General features: G+C 28.9%; 1 protein-coding gene across 1 annotated transcript; it reads left to right on the forward strand.

Moving 5' to 3' along the window:
• Positions 1 to 13,262: 13,262 nt before the first annotated feature.
• LOC126656427 (probable pectate lyase 8) lies at positions 13,263 to 18,425 on the forward strand. The gene is made up of 7 exons (XM_050351000.1): positions 13,263 to 13,496; positions 13,622 to 13,675; positions 13,986 to 14,051; positions 16,456 to 17,098; positions 17,400 to 17,503; positions 17,594 to 17,732; positions 17,813 to 18,425. The coding sequence occupies exons 1-7, from the start codon at positions 13,387 to 13,389 to the stop codon at positions 18,032 to 18,034; spliced, it is 1,338 nt and encodes a 445-aa protein (XP_050206957.1). The 5' UTR covers positions 13,263 to 13,386; the 3' UTR covers positions 18,035 to 18,425.
• Positions 18,426 to 20,699: the final 2,274 nt, after the last annotated feature.

Consider the following 20,699-nt stretch of genomic DNA (forward strand, 5'->3'; position numbering starts at 1 on the left):
GTTTATTGCTGTAACTTAAAAGAGTGTAACACCTGGAAAACATACGATCATCGAGCACTAAAACAAAATTACAGCTATAAATCACTGTATTCAATCCAGGACTAAGATAAAAAATATATATGAGGCATTTGTACTAATATTTTTTTTATTATATTTATTAATTTTCATTATAAAAAAATTAACAAGAGATTTTTAAAATATTGCGCATGGAAATAATAATCAATCAAGTTGAAATAAGAAAAAAGTTCTAAAAAAAAATTTTAAACTTATGCATGAGGAATTAATATGTTCTTAAATGTTGGCTCAGAGTGATTTAGTCCCGAAACTTTTAAAATTTGGTCAATTAAAACCTTTCGAACTTTCAAAAAGGCAAAAAGTCTAAAAACTTCAAAACTTATGCTTGAGAAATTATAATACCCTTAATATACCCTTCTTATGGCGTTTTTATAAAACATATATTCATCAAAAAAAAAAATTAAAACATGTTCATAATTATTTAATATATATAAATATATATATATATATATATATATATTGAATTTAAATTAAAATTATAGTAAAAATTATTATTTATTAACTATGCAATATTAAATATAAAATTTAATATTTTCCTTTTAAATCTAAAAAATACTGAAAAATTATATTATATCTCATATTATTGTTTGATTATGCTAAATGCTATTAAATATGCATTCAACCATCTATTGTGTTTTTACTTTGTAAATCCCTCTTTTAAAGAAAATATTACATATCTTTCCACTCTCTCATCTCTAAACTTTCTCTTTCTTTTCAGAAACCCTAGCCGCAACAAGAGGGAGGTGATTTTAGCCATTTTTTGGTTCAAAATCAGCTCCCTACCTTCTCGTTTTCTGTTCAAATCTCGTATTTAGTTTATTTTACGTCAATAATCACAGATCTGAGATCTGTTGGTATTTTTCTTTCTTCTTTTATGGATGTTTTGTCTTCCTTTGTGGAGTTCTGGCTCTCACCCTTTATGGGTTTTGCTATTTCCTTGATGGAATTATCTACGGAGCGTAGATCTGAAGTGCTAGCAGTAGAAATCTTATTTTTTATATTCTCTCAATCGGACTCATTCAAAGACCAAAGAGTCGATTTTTGGTTTAAAATAACCTTCGAGTGGAGCGGACAGATCGCCGAGTTTCATATTCAAAGAGTTCCGTCAATGCGATTGAAGAAATTAGATATGATTTTCTGTTATTTTACTGATGTTCTATTATTGTACTTCTTGAATATATTGATTTATTCAATATTTGACCAAGTTGTATTTTTATTTCTCTATTAATAAAATTTTCATTATTCTCAAAAAAAAAAATTAAATAAATATACACTCCATAATTAGTAGTAATTAACAAAAAAATGTATAAATAAATAATTTTATAATGTACATTTATGTTTTATATATAAAAATATTATCTTTTTAGTTTAGAATTACATTCTCATTTTAAATAATGTTGGTGTGACAACATTAAATTGTTAAAAGGGTTATTTATTTTATTTTATTTTATTAAAAATATGCTAACTTGTCGAATGTATAATGAGATAGACAACAATGATTTTAATTTTATAATTTGAATTTTAAAAAAATAATTGTACGTATTAACTTAATTATTTATTATTGAATTTTAAAGGTTCCCAATAAATCTACTACTATATATATAAAAGTATTAATTTCTTAAAAAAATTTAAAAAAATTACAAGAGAATGAAAATATACTATATAATGTTATATATAGTATAAACATGAGCACTTTTAATTTCCTTATATTAAATTGTGAATATATGTTTTAAAATGAAAGTTTACAATATATGGATAAATAAATTAAAAATGAATAGAGTTATTGAAATTTAAAATTAGTTATCTAAAAAAATATATAAAATAAAAGTTTAAAAATTTTAAATTTAAGAGCATATTAATTCTTCAAGCATAAATTTTGGGGGTTTTTAGACCTTTTTTTTTTGAAACGGATGATGGTTAGTGTTAATGTTCAGAATAGATGGACTCAGACGAAATGGTTTAATTAACCCAATTTTAAAAATTTCGGAGTTGAGTCACACCGAGTCAAAATTTAAAATATATTAATTTCTCAGACATAAATTTAAAGGTTTTTTTAGATCTTTTATCTTGAAATAACTATTACTTGTTGGAAATAGATTTCAAAGAGATTTTTTGAAACAGCAACAGTTAGAACTTAGAGGTTAAAAAGATAACAATAGCTGTTAAGAATCCTTTACCAAGCACTTAAATGAAGTTTTTTTTTTTAAAAAAAATACAAGATAGATATTACATTAAACAATTGAACCAAACATCAACTATAGATCATCATTAAGTCACACATGAGTTTTCTATTTTTAATACAAAGTCTTATGAACAAATAGTAGTGTTATTATCATAAAAACTTCTCATATTTGGCGTTATTTTTTAATTTAAGCATAATTTGCTAAATTAGGCATCCATATCCCCATCTTTCCAAACGTTTAATCTTATATCCTAGTGGTGATTCAGACATTTTTCAGTAATAAAAAAACAGTATCTTTTTGGACGTTTTAATTGACTAAAACGATATTGAAAAGGCATTTGGATTGTAAAATGTCAAAAATAAAAGATTGAATTTTTTTATATCAAAAAATAGAATTGTGAGAGGACACGTTCGGTATATATGCTTAAATCGAAGGAAAAAAAAAGCAAAAAAGTGACTAATTTTTGTGAAAATAATCCAATATGAAATCATTTATTAAAATACAAACATGAAATCTGATAATGAATCAAAATTATAGACTTGATAACACATCTAATATAGGCTAAACCCATTTTGAGGTTCTTAAACTATATAATTTTGTTTCATCACGTCTCTCAATTTTTATTTGGCTTCCTCAGATTCTAAACTTTCATTTCTTGATTCATCAGATCCCTCAACTTCTATTTGACTTTCTCAGATCCCTAAAGTTTTGTTTTTTGGTTCATTAGGTCTTTAAAGGGAGATCCATATAAGGACTTAATGAAGTAAAAAAAACAAAAGTTTAAGAATCTGAGGAAGTCAAATATAAATTGAGGGACCTGATGAACCAAAAAATGAAAGTTTAGGGACTTGAGGAAGTCAAATAAAAGTTGAGAGACCTAATGAACCAAAAATGTATAATTTAGGGATCTTAAAATAGGTTTATCCTTCAATATAAGTCTTTATGGAATAAAGGATCACTTTACCCCCTCAACTTGGCACAAAGTATCAAAAACGTCCAAATTAGCAAAACCGGATCACTTTTACCCTAAACTTGAACAAAACCGGCTCAAAAACACCCATATGCTGACGTGCCATTTTAATTGGAGAGTGGATTTCCAATTATCTTAATTTACTCTAATTAATTATATTCAAATACTAATTAATCACAATTAAACACTAATTAAGCTAGGGGCCGTTTTGAACCTTTTTTCAAAACAATTCAATTTTTTTTCGATTTCCGGCGAGGAGGACTCCTTGCAGGAAAAACGTATGTTCTTGATAAAGAACAGACCCACCGGTCTGTTCTTCTTCAAGAACAGATGGGTCTGTTCTTGAACTCAAGAACAAACCTCTATCATGTTTGTTCTTGACTTCAAGAACAGATATGTTGTTCTTGAACTCAAGAACAGCAGTGAGGAGCAGATGCTCCTCACCGGAGCAGCGGCTCCTCTTTTCAGGCGAGGAAGAGTCTCGCCTGAGATCGAATTTTTTTTGGCAAAACATATAAATTATAGAGGGTTGTTTTTATTTGTTAAAAATTTAATTTGGGGGTTAATTTGTTATATATATAAAATTTAGGGGTTAATTTGTTATATCAAATATTAATTAAAAGGGTTAGATTATTTTTTTAAAAAAATTATTAGATATTAATTTAAAATTTAAAAAAAATTAGGATCATTTTAAACTTTTTGTCATTAAAAACCACATAGGTTAAAGAGTAAGTTATTATAATCTCATACATGTCATAATTCAAATTTTTGTCATTCCTGTTTGAAATCAAACGATATGATCCTCATTTTTGTCTATGTCAACGATTTATCCCTTTCGTTCATTTTTGGTATTAGTCAATCGAGTTAAAGGATTCAATTAAAAAAAATTAAAAAAATGATGTGGTCTCCCACTTTTATTTTTGTCAAAAATTATGTCCCTCATGTTTGAAAATTAAAATGTCTTTAAGTCCTTTAACTTAGTTAACTAACACAAAAAACAAAAAATGGACGAGAAGACTAAACTATTTGGAATTTCGTTTTTCTTTATAGGGTTAATTCCATAAAAAGTCACGACCTTTATACGAATTTTCATTTTAATCACGACTTTTAAAAATTACCATATAAATCCATGACCTTTTATTTTTTTTCAAATCTATCACCGACAATTTTTCCGGTGAATTTTACCTTTCATTTTTTTTTCAAACTTGCCGGATTATGGCGGCCACGTCATCAAAAATACACCAAAAATTGGTTTGGTGATAGATTTGAAAAAAAAAAAATGAAAGGTCGTGGTTTTATATGACAATTTTTAAAAGTCGTGATTAAAATGACAATTCGTGTAAAGATCGTGACTTTTTATGGAATTAACCCTTCTTTATAAATTGAACTTTTTTAACTTGCACGTTTAGTCTTGATGTTCAACATTGTTAATGATTTTAAACTCATAGCCTCATATAACAATCTGGATTCAACTAGCTCAAACTAAGACCTAATTTCATATCCAAAATGGTTTAATCCAAATTAATTTAGTAGTAGAATCTTAAGTATTATAAACCACTCAAACCATCGGTACACTTCCGATAAGAGATCATGTTACGTATCATGTTTTCATCCTGATGTTTTTTTTTTGGATAAGTGATCATAGAGCTTCAATTAGACCTAATATGGAAATAGATCAATTAACGGATTTGAGTTTGATATTAATCATCATGATTTAAATTATATCACAAACAAAAATAAATAAATAAATATCATTAATCAATACATGTATAATAGCAACATATTGTTCAAATTAAAATCTCTGTTTTGATCTATTTAATAAAATAAAACAGAACAAATTGTTGAATAATCAATAAAGTACAAGTGAAGCATTAATGAGTGGATACCGTAAATTATGCAGGAAATAGAGATAGAAGTGAAAAAAGCATTAAAATTGAAGAAATTAATGAAAAAAATGCAGGCCATGATTGGCGGTGACTAACCATGTGATTTTTTTATTCCTTGAAGCTGCGGTGGGAACACGTAGAGACACTCACCTAAATATCCAACCTGCCGTTGCTAACCTCTTCCCACCCCAATTCAATTCTAATTATTCATATATCCAAATGAGTGATACACATAATTTAATTATGATCTCAACACTTTGGTAAAATTTTATACTATAATATTTTACTATAATGAAATAGAGAAAATTTAAAATCTGAGATGTAGAGGGTAATTAATTTTGGAGATTAACATAATTTTCTTTGTTTGCAGTTTGATTATCGAATTTTAAAACGTTATAAGTTGATTATCGTACTATTTTTTTAGTTGACGGAAGCACTTCTTTTATAGTAATCCAGTCAATTTATGCTTATGTAATAGTTGATTCGTACTTCAATATATTCTCACATCAACGACCACTATATAAATATAAGGCGCCCGATCTTTGTTTTTATCATGTCATCTTCTCTATTTTCTTAAATCTAAAATTTTAGAGTGAAATTTGACTGCCCGCATATGTATGAATTGATCGAATTCTATTTAAAAATCTGCCGGATTAACTAAAGTTATAATGCAGTAACCATTTTATAATGTGTTAAAATTCGATAACCAAACTATAGATACAATAAAATACAATGATTTTCAAAATACATTACCTGAGATACATAAGTGATTTAAACAATGCATCCCTATCATTATCAAACATAATTTCTTATTTAATTTTATATTTATTCTATATTCAGTTGTTAATTTCAGTTTACTGTATAGGGTTGATTAGAAGAAAAGTTGGTCTTAAACGTAAAGTTCAAATTAGTAGTGTAATGTGAATAAAGGAATAGATGTTTGACCAAATTTAGTATTAGCAAAAATTGTTAGGCTAGACTTATTCTATTTGACCCTTTTTCTTTTACGCTATATATTATTCTGTACCTTAAATTTTAAATTTTAAGTACATATTAGTTTTGTAATCAACTACTTATCGAGCTTCATTTATAAGGATTTTTAAATAAATTAAGCTAATATAAAATTAATTGTCTTAACAGTAAAATTAATGAAAAGTCTTGTCAACATTAACAGGTTCACCACTTGATATTGAATATTACATACACACCGTATACTGCGCCGATTCGGGGTTAATTCTACGGATCCGTGCAAATTAGTGTACTGTGTATCAGCTAACATCACTTTTTCAAGTTGTTGAAAATGTAACACTGAAAATAATAGGGGAATTTAAAAAAGGCATTGTACCTTTAAACTTAAAAGGTCTAATTGTCATGAAAAAATCAAATGTTTTTTAACCTTTTACAAATCTAACGAAATTTTTCTAAATTGTAAATTTATTTTAATTTAATCAATTTGCTGAAAATTTATAAAAAAAAAAGTTAAAATTGATTTTATTGTGGCCACCAGGCGATTGAATAACATTTCTAAAAAACTTTAGAAAAAAAAAGTTATCAATTGAGATTTCAAATTATCCGGATAATTTTCTGGTTATTAATTACGCAACTAATTAAATTTCTGATTTTAGCATCTTAAATTTGATGTAGCCAATAAAGTCATTTGAGCAAATTATTTAGATGCCGCTGAGGTATATCATAATTAATAGTTTGGTACTCGTTGTTTCAAAAGTTTACTTAATGGTCCCTCAATTTTAATTCCGTTAACTGAGAGATCATTCTGTTAACTTGAGAGACCAAATCGTTTAACAGATTGCAACTCGGATACTAAATTGTTTAAAAGTGAGGGACCAAATCGTTCACAAAATTAAAAGTGGGATACCAAATCGTTTGAAAATAAGTGTTGAAAATAACGGAGGGATTTAATAGTTAACGGATTGAATTAAAATTGAAGGACCATTCAATAAATAAAGAGTAACAAACTGTTAATTATAATATATCTTAGGAATCTTAGCGTAATTTGCTCAAGTCATTTTCCACACACTCATATTCATATTCTTGATCACTTTTGATTGGAACATATACTTTTCCAATGATTTATTTTCCCATCTGATTTTGTTAGGCAAGAAGAAAAACTTAAAAGCTCTTTGATGATTATAACTAGTTTTTTTGCTGAAAATAAAATCTTAAAAAGTATACAGTCTTTATAAAATAGCTAGATTACCTTTAAATAGAAGGCTTAATCACCAAAAAAAATCCCACCTTTTAACCCCTTTTTAAATACACTCTGACGTTGCAATTTTGTCAGTTGCATCCTAATTCACACCTTTGGTTTTCAATTCCACCCTCAAGTACTAAATTGATCTCTTTTTCATTCGAAAAATAGTTAAAATAAGTCATCCATTTTTAACTTTTTATGTGGAAAAGAGTTCAAACGAATATTTTATAAGGGTTTTTATGAATTTTTTCCGAGTGAAAAAATCCAATTTGATTTTGAGGTGGAATTGAAAGTCAAAGTTGCGAATTAGGGTGCAATTAAAATTGCAACGTCAGGATGCAACTGAAAAGGGACTAAAAGGTGAGGGTTTTTTTGGTGATTAACCCTAAATATAATAATACTATGTTATTTAAATATGAGAGTTCTCTATTTGACTTTATCTTAAATTGACAGTCTAACTTTTATTTTGAGTGTTTCAAATTATAAGTTGAAATCTGTTTTTATAAATTGGTTAACTATATAAATATTTTTAATTAAATTAGTAGTAGTTCAATAAATTAAATTAATAATAATTTTGATGGTAATATTAATTAATGATGTTTGATAATCGTATATTAAAAATAGTTGTATTTGTATATAAAACAGTAATTTTGAACAACATATGCAATAAAAATAGGAATAATTACATATAAAATCACCAGTTTTATACGATTTTTCAAAAATAACTCGATTTTTAAAATGTATCAATTCAGGACAACACCTTTCATTTCTTTTCAAAAACAACATGGACAGATTTTTAGGTAAAAGTTCGCTGACATGGACACTCGATGGGTCTGCCACGTGTCCTGACACGTCAGTAAAAACACCACTAAAGATCGTCGATGTTGTTTTTAAAAAAAAATAAAAGGTGCTGTCCTGAATTGTCATGTTTTTAAAATTTGAATTATTTTTAAAAATTAGTATAAAGGTGATGATTTTATATATAATTAATTAGTCTTTCATAAAAAAAATATATATGGAGATAGATTATCATGTCACTTGTTATTTTCAGATTAACATCTTGACCTTTTTGTTTATTTTCTCTTCTATGCAGTTTGCCTATTTATTTACCATATTTTTACCTACTTCACATTTTTATTTTCTAACTGTGAAACTCTCAATGTTAATTGCATTAGCATGTTGAATTCGAGGGACATGTAACTATATATATGATGTATTACTCTTTTATACTTGTAAAAAAGATTAAAAAAGCAAATTACTCTGAAACCTTACGTCATAATTTTTATTTTAAAAATTAAACAATTTAGTTTTCACTTTTATTTTCGTCAACGATTTAGTCTTTACATCTATTTTTGGTGTAAATCAACCGAGTCAAAGAGCTAAATTAAAAAAAATTAATTTAAAAAAAATGGCCCCTCACTTTTGTTTTTATCTATTATTTGGTCCCTCAAGTTTGAAACTAATTTATCGCTAAGTCTTTTAACTTGGTTGACTAACACAAAAAATAGAAGGAGGGGCTAAATTGTTGACATAATCAAAAGTGAGGCATCAAATCGTTTGATTTTTAAATACGGGAGAGCAGAGTGTGAATTATAATAAATGTGAGAAGTTTTAGTGTAATTTGCTAAAAAAAAAACTAGTATTATTTATGGAAAAGAAAAACTAGTCTTTAATTATCAAAGATAAAATAGACTTTTTAGATTATTTATATTAGCTCTTATTCATTTTATAGTTTAGGCTTTTCATTTTGTATGAAATGCATATTTTTTAGGCTTAATGGCAAAAAAAACCCAAACCTTTACGACTTGTTACAATTATATCCAAACCTTTTAATTTTTGCAATAATATCCAAATTGTATTATTTTGTTGCAATAATATCCAAATTGCACTTTATGTGAATGTTTTTGAGTTTTTTTGCCATTTTTTGGGACTTTTACTATATTATTATACATCAAAATATAATAATAGCCTAATATTTTAATTGAAAACAATAAATTTTGCCATCAATTTGACTATTATTGCTAAAAAAAAATGCAATTTGGATATTATTGCAACAAAAAAATGCAATTTGGATATTATTATAAAAATTAAAAGGTTTGGATATAATTGAAACAAGTCGTAAAGGTTTGGGTTTTTTTCACCATTAGGCCTATTTTTTAAAGAATTTTTTTTGTCTTTTTAATTGATTTGATGAAATGAAGTATAGTTCTCTTTTGATTGATTTGATTAACCTAAATTTAATATTTGTGTTAGTATTATTATACATAATCTAAGACAGCAGAACTTATTGCGCAATCTAATTCCCTATATTATATGCAGATTTGAAAGAGTAAAAGCAGCCACATTTCTGGAACAAACCTGCCCTACACCTTTCAATTGAAATGAAAATAACTGTTGATTTGGCCTGCACTTTATTACAAATATAAATATAACATATGAAAGTGAATAAAATTAAAGTGGACCACAAAAAGAAAATTCAGAATTGTTCCAACATGCATAAAAATAAGAAATATAAATGTAATTTAAAAAATCATTTTTTTTATAATTTTAACTAGATTTCAAATTTTTTATTTTATAATAATTAAAAAGATTAGTTATATAAAACAAATATAATTTTATTCACGTGACAATTATTAATTATTAATTTTATTTTTTATTTAATCGGATGAATTTGCATCAATAAATGGTCATTAAGTGAATATCACGTCATGAATACAATCATGGGTGTATTAGTAAATTAGAAATATTCAACTGTAACTAAAATTAAATCTTTTTCTTTATCAGAAAAATTAAATCTTTTCAAACTAGATTATAATTAATAAAACTAATTATTATTAATAAAACCAACAAACATTTGGAGACTATATTATTCTTTGATCTGGATGTATTAGTTTGGAATTTGCTTGTCAATTGTATTACAATGAAAATCAGAATTTTGTGGGTCAATCCAATCTAGCTTGCATCTAAAAATATTGGTTTATTTATGTGGGTTCCATATTAATTCTATCAAGAACAATTAGTGAGCCTGAGCCATGAACATTCACAAATGCAAAAGATTATTAGTGTGCCCACAAGTCTTCTAAATTTGTATATCTTCTTGTGATCTTGTCCTTTGATTGTTTCTTTTACAGCTATTAACATTTAATTTGAATCTACGGTTTAGAAAAGAAGTATTTAACCACGAAATCTTTTATTATTACATCCATTATTACTTGGTTGATTAATTTTACATTAGTGTTAAAATGTGCTAGCTAGTTGAAATATTTAGGTAATGATTTATCCTTCCTATTTTTGACAAGCACGAGTTTACTTATTTGTTGGGTTGATTAGGGTTTAATCATATATGCATGCACTTGTATGGATCCAAATTTTTTTAATTTTAAAAAAGATGAGGTTATTCAATATAATATATGTATTATTAATTTGATCATGTTTAATTTAGAAATCAAGAGATAGTAAAATCGAATAAGCGATTGAAATTAAAAAAAAAACATTAAAATAACAACAACAATTGAATAATTTCTGCTACTCGCAACAGCAACAATAACTGAACTAAGTAAACACTATATATTATTTATCTATGTTTAAATTAGGAACAAAGGGTCAACGAGTCCGTTGAACTTGTGACACAGAATCATTTAATTCAGTTTTTATTTTTTGTGAGCAACTAATCTCAAAACTCTTCATTTTTTGGACCAGATTACCCCGTAGTTGTAATTTAAAAACGCGTGAAATACAAATCGGAGGTGAGGATTGCTCAAAACAAATTTAAAAAGTTCCCTAATTATTGCGATAAAATTATCCTAAACCTATTTTTACAATAAAAATATAAATTATGGGGTAATCTGACCAAAAAATGAAGAGTTTTGGGATTAGTTTCTCAAAAAACAAAAATTAGGTTAAATGATCTTTTTTTTTTGATAAAAGATATTTGTATTAGCACAACCACAAATAGTGGAAGGCAAAGGAACTAATACAATCAAGAATGGATAAAGAACAAATCCAAACTTCTAAAAACGTCTAAGCAAGAATAAGTAAAAGTCGGATGGCGGTTAAATGACCTTATTTCACAAGTTCAGAGGGCGGTTTGACCTTTTATTTTTTAAATTAGTGCTTGAGTTATAGTTATTAATGTTTTTCATGATTTTGCTTTGCCCTTAAAATGTGAAACATTGAGGTAAAAGGTTATAAAGAAAATATTCTTGTAACACCCTTTTAATGAAACTAGCTTAAAGTTCTAAACTTTATTGTCCTTACACATTAATAAGGATAATCCTTTTCTCAAATAACTCCAATGATAACTTATAAGGTAATATAAATGCTTTGCTTGACTGAAAAACGCTTACCAAACATAAAATCAAATTATTATGTCTAGCAAATGTTGAACCACCTTAGTGTATTCTACATTTTGGATACATACAAAAAGATTATACTAAACAATATTATAGTAGAAATCATACATGTGAGAAAATAAACCTTATCTAATACTAGTAGATATTGGTGAAAGAGAAGTAAGGTTCAGGACGAAATAAAATCATGTGGACCAATTAGAAACCACATACAAATTTATAATGCAAACTTAGGAAGGACAAATATAGACCCATACATTCATGTTATGGGAAATGTCTAATCATATGGGTTAATTTTGAACATGACTTCGAATTCTACTTGAATTCCAAAGTTATGTGATCTATATTATATATCTATATGATACAATTCTATTTTGAATTCAAATGAATTCTATTAAAATTAACTTTGAAAACGAAAGGATCCTAATATAATTGTATGTTATTTTAATAAGTAAAAAATGTATGCTTTTTTCTCATTTTTTTATGTTTTTCTTTAGAAATCAATGTATATTTATGGTAATATTACATTAGTGGAATTTTATATATAAAAACAAATAAATAATGTTGTCTAGAAGAAACAAAGTGAATAACAAGGACCAAAGAGTCAATTTGGTTGTTGAACCTGTTAGTCAGAGATAAGTAATTCGTTTTCAGAGTCAGATATTTGTAAGTCGGAGTCAAGTACTATCTATTTTTAAGTCAATTAAGCATAAATTTATGCAATATCGACAAATTCAATAATTACGCTGACCCAATTTAGTATTTAATTGACATAAAAATAAAAAATATTGTTTTTAATTGAACTAAAAATAAAGAGTATTGTCCTTAATAGAATTAAAAATAATGAGTATTATCCTTAATTGATTAAAATAAATAAAACTGAGTTATTTGACTCCAAATAATAAGTTCAAGGACCAAATTGATCTTTTTACTCAAATAACAAAAGGCGTGATAAAATAAAGAGAAAAAGATATAGCCTTCAAACAAAGAAACAGCGTCGTTTTACAGTAGACCCTTGCTTTGTGCAAGAGTGGGAGAGTGGAACTGAGGAATCAAATTCCCCAATCAAAATCAAGTAGTTAAAACTCGCGGGAAACATTTTCTCGGGATCTGTAAATTAAAAAGGATTAATTACCGTAAGAACCGGTAACTAAGGAAATCCTTAAGTCGTTTAACCGTACTCATCTTACAAGGACACCTGTCAGTTGACCTCAACAAATAATACGTACACACAACCGTAATATTTAGAATAGCCTCTCTGTCTATCAAGAGTATGCCACATGGCCACGTGTCAAAAGCAACAGCCAGTATTAAATTTCACCGTCAGTCGGCGAGTACGGATTGGGTCTTAATTAAGCTGACTTGGCACTGCGGCGGTGGTGAGTGGCGGTCCGGTGAGTTGTCAGAGTGGGAGATGGTGTGGCACGTGACTGACCGACACACATAAGACGTGGGAAAGCTAGTCAGTTAGTAGCGGTTAGAGAAGTGGTTAAGTTAATTACGGTTTAATTAAGTTAACCAGGGTTAAAAGATTAAAAAAAAGAATCAGGTATTGTTTTGGCTATATAAACATGGCTTCACTGCAGTTCTTATGTGACTCACTCATCATAATATTTCCCTTCTTTTTTTCTTTCTTCTTCTTCTTCATTTCTTCTACACAGAGAGAGCTTAAAACAGAGGCGTACTCAGAACCAGAGATAATAAGGCAAAAATGACGGTTTTTTCTTCTTCTTCGTCTCTTAAATTCTTCTGGATATGTACATTGATGACGATTCTACTCTTATTTGTTACTGTAATTGCTTCAACAGATGCCAAACCGAGGTACATTTTGCGTATCTGATATTTATTTATCAAATTCTCCGATTGAAGCATATAATTAGTGCGATTCATGAGAATTAATCGGAAATGTAATCATTTAACGTGGAATTTCTTGCATATGATCTCAGGTCAGGTGAAACGACGCAGTCTCAGAGCTTTGAGAACTCAACAATGGAGGACGGGTGAGTTACAGTTACAGACTTACAGAGCAGTTACATTTTTTTGAAACCTGGACCGTTGAGATCAGGATCAGGAAAAAATCTAGATCGTTAATTCTGTTACATTTGCTATGGACTCTGTTTTCTCAGCTAGTGTACAGTGGAATTCTATATTGCTTTACGTAACGTTGACCGTTTTAGATTCTTTAGTTATGTACGAAATTATCCTGTTAACTGTTTCAGAGTTGGTTTACTAATGAGCTGTACAGTTGTAGATTATATAAATTTGTGAGGGTAATTTTGTAATGCTAAAGAGGTATGGGAATTATTTCAGGTCAGGTGAAGCATGGAATGAGCATGCTGTGGAAGATCCGGAGGAGATTGCTTCTATGGTTAATGAGTGAGTTTTTCATTTTCTTTTCTTATTTCCCTAATATTTAGCTACACGTCATCAGTTTTAATACTCAATTGAATCATCAATTTTTGATACTTATTTAGTTTTTCAACTATTTTTAATTTATAAATTTATAGTTCATTAAATATAAACATAAATTATTCTACTAAAAAGTGAGAATTAGAGGAAGCATTATCATTAAACTCATAATTAAAGAAATAATTAAACATGGTCACCCCTTTTATAGGAAAGTTAAAATAAAAGTATTACACGTCATTTTCGCCTCTCTTTGGCTAAATTTTCTGCAATACTAAACTAGTCAAAGTAGTCTTTGCAGTCAGTTTTTGGTCATATGCATATACTTTTATTTTACCATTCTAAATGAACAAACATTTATTTCTTCCTTTGAACTTATATGAAAAGATTAAATAAGATCAGACTGGTAGCTTTGAATAAAAATAGCTTTAACATTGGCATTTTAGCTTTTTGTTTTTCTTTAATTTTAAATTATGACCTCTCATCTTCAGTTTATAAAATGCTCTAATCATTTTATGCTATCTCAATCGAACGGGTAAAAATGAATCAAATGAATCAATCGGTAAATACTTTTATCTAAAACTATAAATTTATTCTTACTTAATGTTTTATACTAAATTTATAGGGAGAAATAAACTTTTATTGCTGCAGGAAATAGAGTAGCATTAGACTATTAGTAACACTTAGATGGTTAGACCCTTTCAGTAAATAAAAATTAAAATAGCAGAAAACTAGTTTTGAAAACGAATGTTGTCTTGACATATATTAATTGTACCCGTCTCAAATTAACAGTTTATGATAAATCTAAATATTAAAAATTAATTTATAAAAAAATATTAGCTTTATTTATATGTAATGTACGTAAAATTTTAGTATCTTGCATTTTGAATATATTCTGTGATCATTAATTAGTATATATATGATAGTTAACAATATGTGTGATAACTAAGTGTACTATCTTCATAAAAAAAGTGTATTATTATAAGATGATATTTTGAATAGTGTTGACGGAAGAAATATTTTCTATTTTAAATAAAGAAGGAATTTCTTAATTTAAAATTGTAGACTTTAATTTAAATTTAACATATCGTATGTAGTTAATTGAGACCCTTCCAAATGTTAACTAGAGATGATTTACAAACAAAAACAAAAAATAATAATCACTGGTTTCAAAGTCTTTATTGAAATTATTAATAATAATAATAATTGTGGATTTTTTTCATTTAAATTCAACCATGTTCTCAACTGCGAGTCTTCCTCACAACCTTTTAATTGTGGTGCCAGCTGAAGCACATGCCCATGTCGTTTGATCCGCGCATCACGCCCCTAATTAATTTATTTCTTGTCTTTTCCTTTCTCACTTACCCTTACTATTATCTCTTTACTTTCATCTCTACCAACGTGTCTACATGATTTTTGCATTATTGTTTTTCCTTATTAAATTTCAATGGGTCATCTTTTAAAATGCTTTTGTAAAGCCATCTTCTGATTGCACCATTCATAGCTCATTACTTTTAACAATTCGTGTCAAAAACATATCTGAAGAAAAAGAAAGATGCCATGCATGCTCCTTTTTCTCTTGGTTTATTTTAGTAGATTGTAGTATACGATATCTAGCTTTTCCAAAATCTAGCTTTTTAAGTTCTACCATTGATTAGCTAGGTAGCACCACGGACAAAGCCACGGAAAACCGGAACACTTGGACATATACACGGCAAAACAGTGTCATTGTGAAATTTTCTATGTAAAAAAAATGAAATTTTGTGTCCGGAATGTCAAGTATCCGAAACATTTCTGAATACGTTGAATGAATGAAGTGTACGTGTTACCTAGTTGATTACACTTGACTGGGGGATTGGATTCATACTGTTCAATGCATTAAACTTCAATGGAGAACAAACCAGTAAAAAATTCACCCATATTCATCCCAACAAGGTGGGGTTCTGCAACTTAAATATTTGCTCTTCTTCTCCAGCCTGTCCAGAGACATAAGAGCTCGAATTCACATATATCACAGATCTAGTTTGTAGGAATTTTTCCTTTCTGATCTACCAGGTTATTCAATATGGCTATACCGTGAACACATTAAATGACCCCTTCAATTAATTTTTTTGATCACCGACAGGCAAAAGTACTAAATGTGAATTTGTTTTCCCACCCCTTGCATTTACTTCCTTGTATAGCGAAATGTAGGAATTGATTGATTTAATTTTTATTTCCGTATGGACCGTATACATTTATCCGTGCACATCTTCTTTCACATGGCCTACTTGATGTGGGGCATTATGCTTCAATATCTTTCTCACAGATTTTCACTATTGAAACGACAGCGTTTTAATGTTACTTATGATCCTAATTAATTAATTGACTACAGGAGCATAGGCAACAGCACAGCAAGGAGGAATTTAGGATACTTCTCATGTGTAACTGGCAACCCAATTGATGACTGTTGGAGATGTGACCCTCATTGGCAGCTTCACAGGAAACGGTTAGCTAACTGTGGTATTGGTTTCGGACGTAACGCTGTCGGTGGTCGAGATGGTCGATACTATGTGGTCACTGACTCAGGCAATGATGATCCAGTTAACCCAAGACCAGGCACATTGCGTCACGCTGTTATTCAAGATAGACCTTTGTGGATTGTGTTCAAGAGAGACATGGTGATTACGCTCAAACAAGAGCTTATTATGAACAGTTTCAAGACTATTGATGCCCGTGGAACTAATGTTCATATTGCTAACGGGGCTTGCATTACCATCCAATTTGTCACCAATATTATCATTCATGGTCTTCATATCCATGACTGTAAGCCCACCGGTAATGCCATGGTTCGAAGCTCCCCTAGTCATTATGGATGGAGGACAATGGCTGATGGAGATGCCATATCCATTTTTGGATCTAGTCACATTTGGGTTGATCATAATTCTCTATCAAATTGTGCTGATGGACTCATTGATGCTATTATGGGGTCAACCGCAATTACCATCACCAACAACTATTTCACCCACCACAATGAGGTAACCCCATTTTTCCCTTTCCACAAATCTAAGTGTGTGCAAAAAACTAACCGAACCGACTAATTGGGTTCCTTTCAACAGTATAAAAACTTTTGACATAAAGAAACTCAGTTAAATTTTAATACAAACCGAATCAACAAAGTGAATTAAACTGACTTTCGATAGAATTTTAATTTGGTTTGGTTCGAATTGAATGCACAATCTTACGTAAATTTGCTTAATAATTGTGTTGTTTTAAGTAGTTATTCAATCTAAAGAATGTGCAAGAATTAAAGGAAGTCTATTTGATTAATGAATTCAGGTGATGTTATTGGGACACAGTGACTCCTACACAAGAGATAAGCTAATGCAAGTAACAATTGCATACAACCATTTTGGTGAGGGTCTGATCCAAAGAATGCCAAGGTAAGAAATTGATAAATACCAATATGAATTACTATAGTTTATGGATGATGAGCATTAAATCTGATTGGGCCAAGTCATGAACCTTCGCAGGTGTAGGCATGGGTACTTCCATGTGGTGAACAATGACTATACACACTGGGAAATGTATGCCATTGGTGGCAGTGCCAATCCCACCATTAATAGCCAGGGAAACAGATATCTTGCTCCTTACAATGCTTTTGCTAAAGAGGTATGTAACCTTAAATTTACCTGGCTGTTAAATTCTTTTAACAGTGGTAACAATGTAACTGAAAAACTTGAGATTGGCAGGTAACAAAGAGGGTAGACACAGCAGGAGGTTTATGGAAGCACTGGAATTGGAGATCAGAAGGAGACTTATTGCTTAACGGAGCTTACTTCACTCCATCAGGAGCTGGAGCAGCAGCAAGTTATGCAAGAGCTTCAAGCTTGGGAGCCAAGTCATCTTCCATGGTTGGCACCATTACTTCAAACGCCGGTGTACTCGTCTGCCGCCGAGGCCGTCGCTGTTAATTCTTACTACCCTCAACAACAAAACACACCCTTACGAAAAAAAGAAGATAAAAAATTATCTTTCTGTACTATTGTTTCAGTTCAGTTTCATCTTCTTCCACCTCTGTATTTGTTCTCCAAAAGGAAAAGAAGAATTGGCAAGTGTACATTTTTACAGGTGCCATAGTGCTGCCAAGGCCTACTTCCACTTGTCACCATTTGGTTGGTTGTTCGACCTCGGCCTTGCTTTAGTTACCGGCCGCAGAGTTGTTCACATCTTTTGTTTTGTTTTTACTGTTATAGATTGAATTTGTCCATTTTTCTACTACTTTGTACTATACATTTTACCATCTTTCAATTCTAAGTGTTGCAAAATCTTACATATCAAAGATATTGTTCAATTAGCACCTAATTCTCCTTGCTTTTTAATCATTTTGCTTCCTAATTATGAATGCCAATGTAATTATAGTTTGTGAAAATTTGAAACAACACCATCAAATTTGCACATGGAGCATCATATGTAAAGTAATGATGCATATTTACCTTTCTACACAACTAAATTGTTACATCAAAGTATAATATGAGAGAATAAAATTCGTAACATTATTCAGCCTCACTTTTTTATAACATCCACCTGTAATGCTAAAATCCAATTAATTACCAATAGCATGCATGATTAATGGAATAATTATTCAACGGAACGGTCATGTCACGTCATTCGTACGACAATCAATCAAATATTTAATGAGAAATCAAACATGTATTAATATTTCAATATTATAGGTGTACGACTAATTTGTTGTACGAATGATTCGTGGCGTGAAATAATTGCTCCAATTAATGATGTTTTTTTGTTAATGACAATACAACTGGTGGTTTGCATGTGAGGTGGGGACAATAAAGGCATGTGATGCATTCTTGAGCTACAATACATAATAGAATGGCATTTGGTTTGCCAACCAGACCATGTTGCTATGTATTACAATGTGAACCTTAGAGAAGATTCATCTCATAACCATGTGAGCTGATAGATGGCAAAACACAATTCATATGCTTCATCAAATTTTCCAATTCTTAATTATTTACAAGGGAAAAATCTCCTTTTCTTTCAAAGATAAGATTTATTAGACACGATTAAACAGTTACAATACATTTTTTAATTACAGAATTTTAAGAATTCATCTTCATGTGCTTATCTTAGCCTGTCTATCGAAGTAATTAAAAATATAATTTTAAAAACACGATTTAAAATGTTAAATCTTTTTACAGATATCCCAATTTATGCTACCAAAAAATTTTAAAAATTGACTAACACTCTGAAAAAAAATCCATCTTTTACCCGTTTTTCATTTGCACCATTACGTTGTAAAATTGCCGATTTCATGTAAATGCACATCTTTCGTTTTCAATTGCATCCTTAGATATTAAAATTCACACCTTTTGGTTTTAATTACACCCTCAAACATCAAATTGACCTCTTTTTTAACTTCATATTTTAACATATATTTTAAATAGTTCTCAATATTATAATTAAAACAAAAAACAATTATATTTATAACTTAATAATATTTATTTGTATCAAATAAAAAATTATTACTGGATTTTAATTTTTTTTGAGAAGAAGAGTTTTTTGTTTTAAATATAACAATAAGCGCTATTTAGAATATATATATATATATATATATGTTAAAATACAAAACAGCGATCTGAGCTTTTTTTTCAAGTGAAAAGAGGTCAATTTAATACTTAAGGTTGTAATTGAAAATGAAAGATGCGGATTTAGGTGGAATCTGTGATTTTACAATGTCGGGGTGCAAATAAAAATGTGCTAAAAAATAAAGGTTTTTTCAGATTATTAGCCTTAAAAATTAATCAATTATATTATTTAGATGTCATCGTCTCTAAAAATTATATTTTTCCAACACAGAATATTCCAATATCTTCTTGGAGAGATAGAAATTCAAGAATTTTTAAAAAAGCAAAATATTGAGAGAGTACTTTTCAATAATATCATCCTTTTTATTGCTTGATACTCCTGCTATTTATTCGAATTTAAAAGTTTGATTGATGCGCGAATTACAAATTATTCTGGTCACACATAAGGCTGTAAACGAACCGAGCTGCTCGTGAGTATTTCAGTGTTCGGCTCGATAAGAGTTTGGTTCGTGTTATCGAATCTCATTTTATGTTCGTTAATATAAATGAGCCAAACATGAACATAGTGGTGCTCGGCTCGTTTACATTCACGAACAGCTCGATTAGTAGTTCGTGAACGAGATCGAATAAGAGTTTGTAAACGAGCTCGTATATAGTTCCCGAACAAACTCGTTTATATACCCAATTAAGTATTCGTGAACTAAGCATATTTAAATTAATTTATATAATTATTTTAAATAATTTTTAAATTACATATAGTAAGAAAAACTACGTAGTCTTAACATATTTTATCAAAACTGCATAGTATTGATATAAAAAAATTTAAAAACTCATGACCCTTATAGTAAATATGATGTACTAAAATTTAAAGATCTAAATATAAAACTAGTAACCCTAAGTCTAATGTGCCTCCGCCTCTCACTCAAACTCTCTATCTTTTAATCGTTTTTGGACAATCGGTTTGTTTTATTTGTCTTTAGAGTTATACTTTTGTTATTTATGTTTGTGTCACGATCCAATTTCATGAATC

Source organism: Mercurialis annua, linkage group LG7, assembly GCF_937616625.2.
Source record: "Mercurialis annua linkage group LG7, ddMerAnnu1.2, whole genome shotgun sequence".
Taxonomy (NCBI): domain Eukaryota; kingdom Viridiplantae; phylum Streptophyta; class Magnoliopsida; order Malpighiales; family Euphorbiaceae; genus Mercurialis; species Mercurialis annua.

What these genes read in the sequence shown, in the direction of transcription:
- LOC126656427 (XM_050351000.1), top strand. Translation starts at nt 13,387, where the DNA reads ATGACGGTTTTTTCTTCTTCTTCGTCTCTTAAATTCTTCTGGATATGT. An exon ending in ATTGCTTCTATGGTTAATGA is followed by an intron (nt 14,052 to 16,455) that starts GTGAGTTTTTCA and finishes AATTGACTACAG; the next exon opens with GAGCATAGGCAACAGCACAG. An exon ending in ACAATGCTTTTGCTAAAGAG is followed by an intron (nt 17,733 to 17,812) that starts GTATGTAACCTT and finishes TGAGATTGGCAG; the next exon opens with GTAACAAAGAGGGTAGACAC.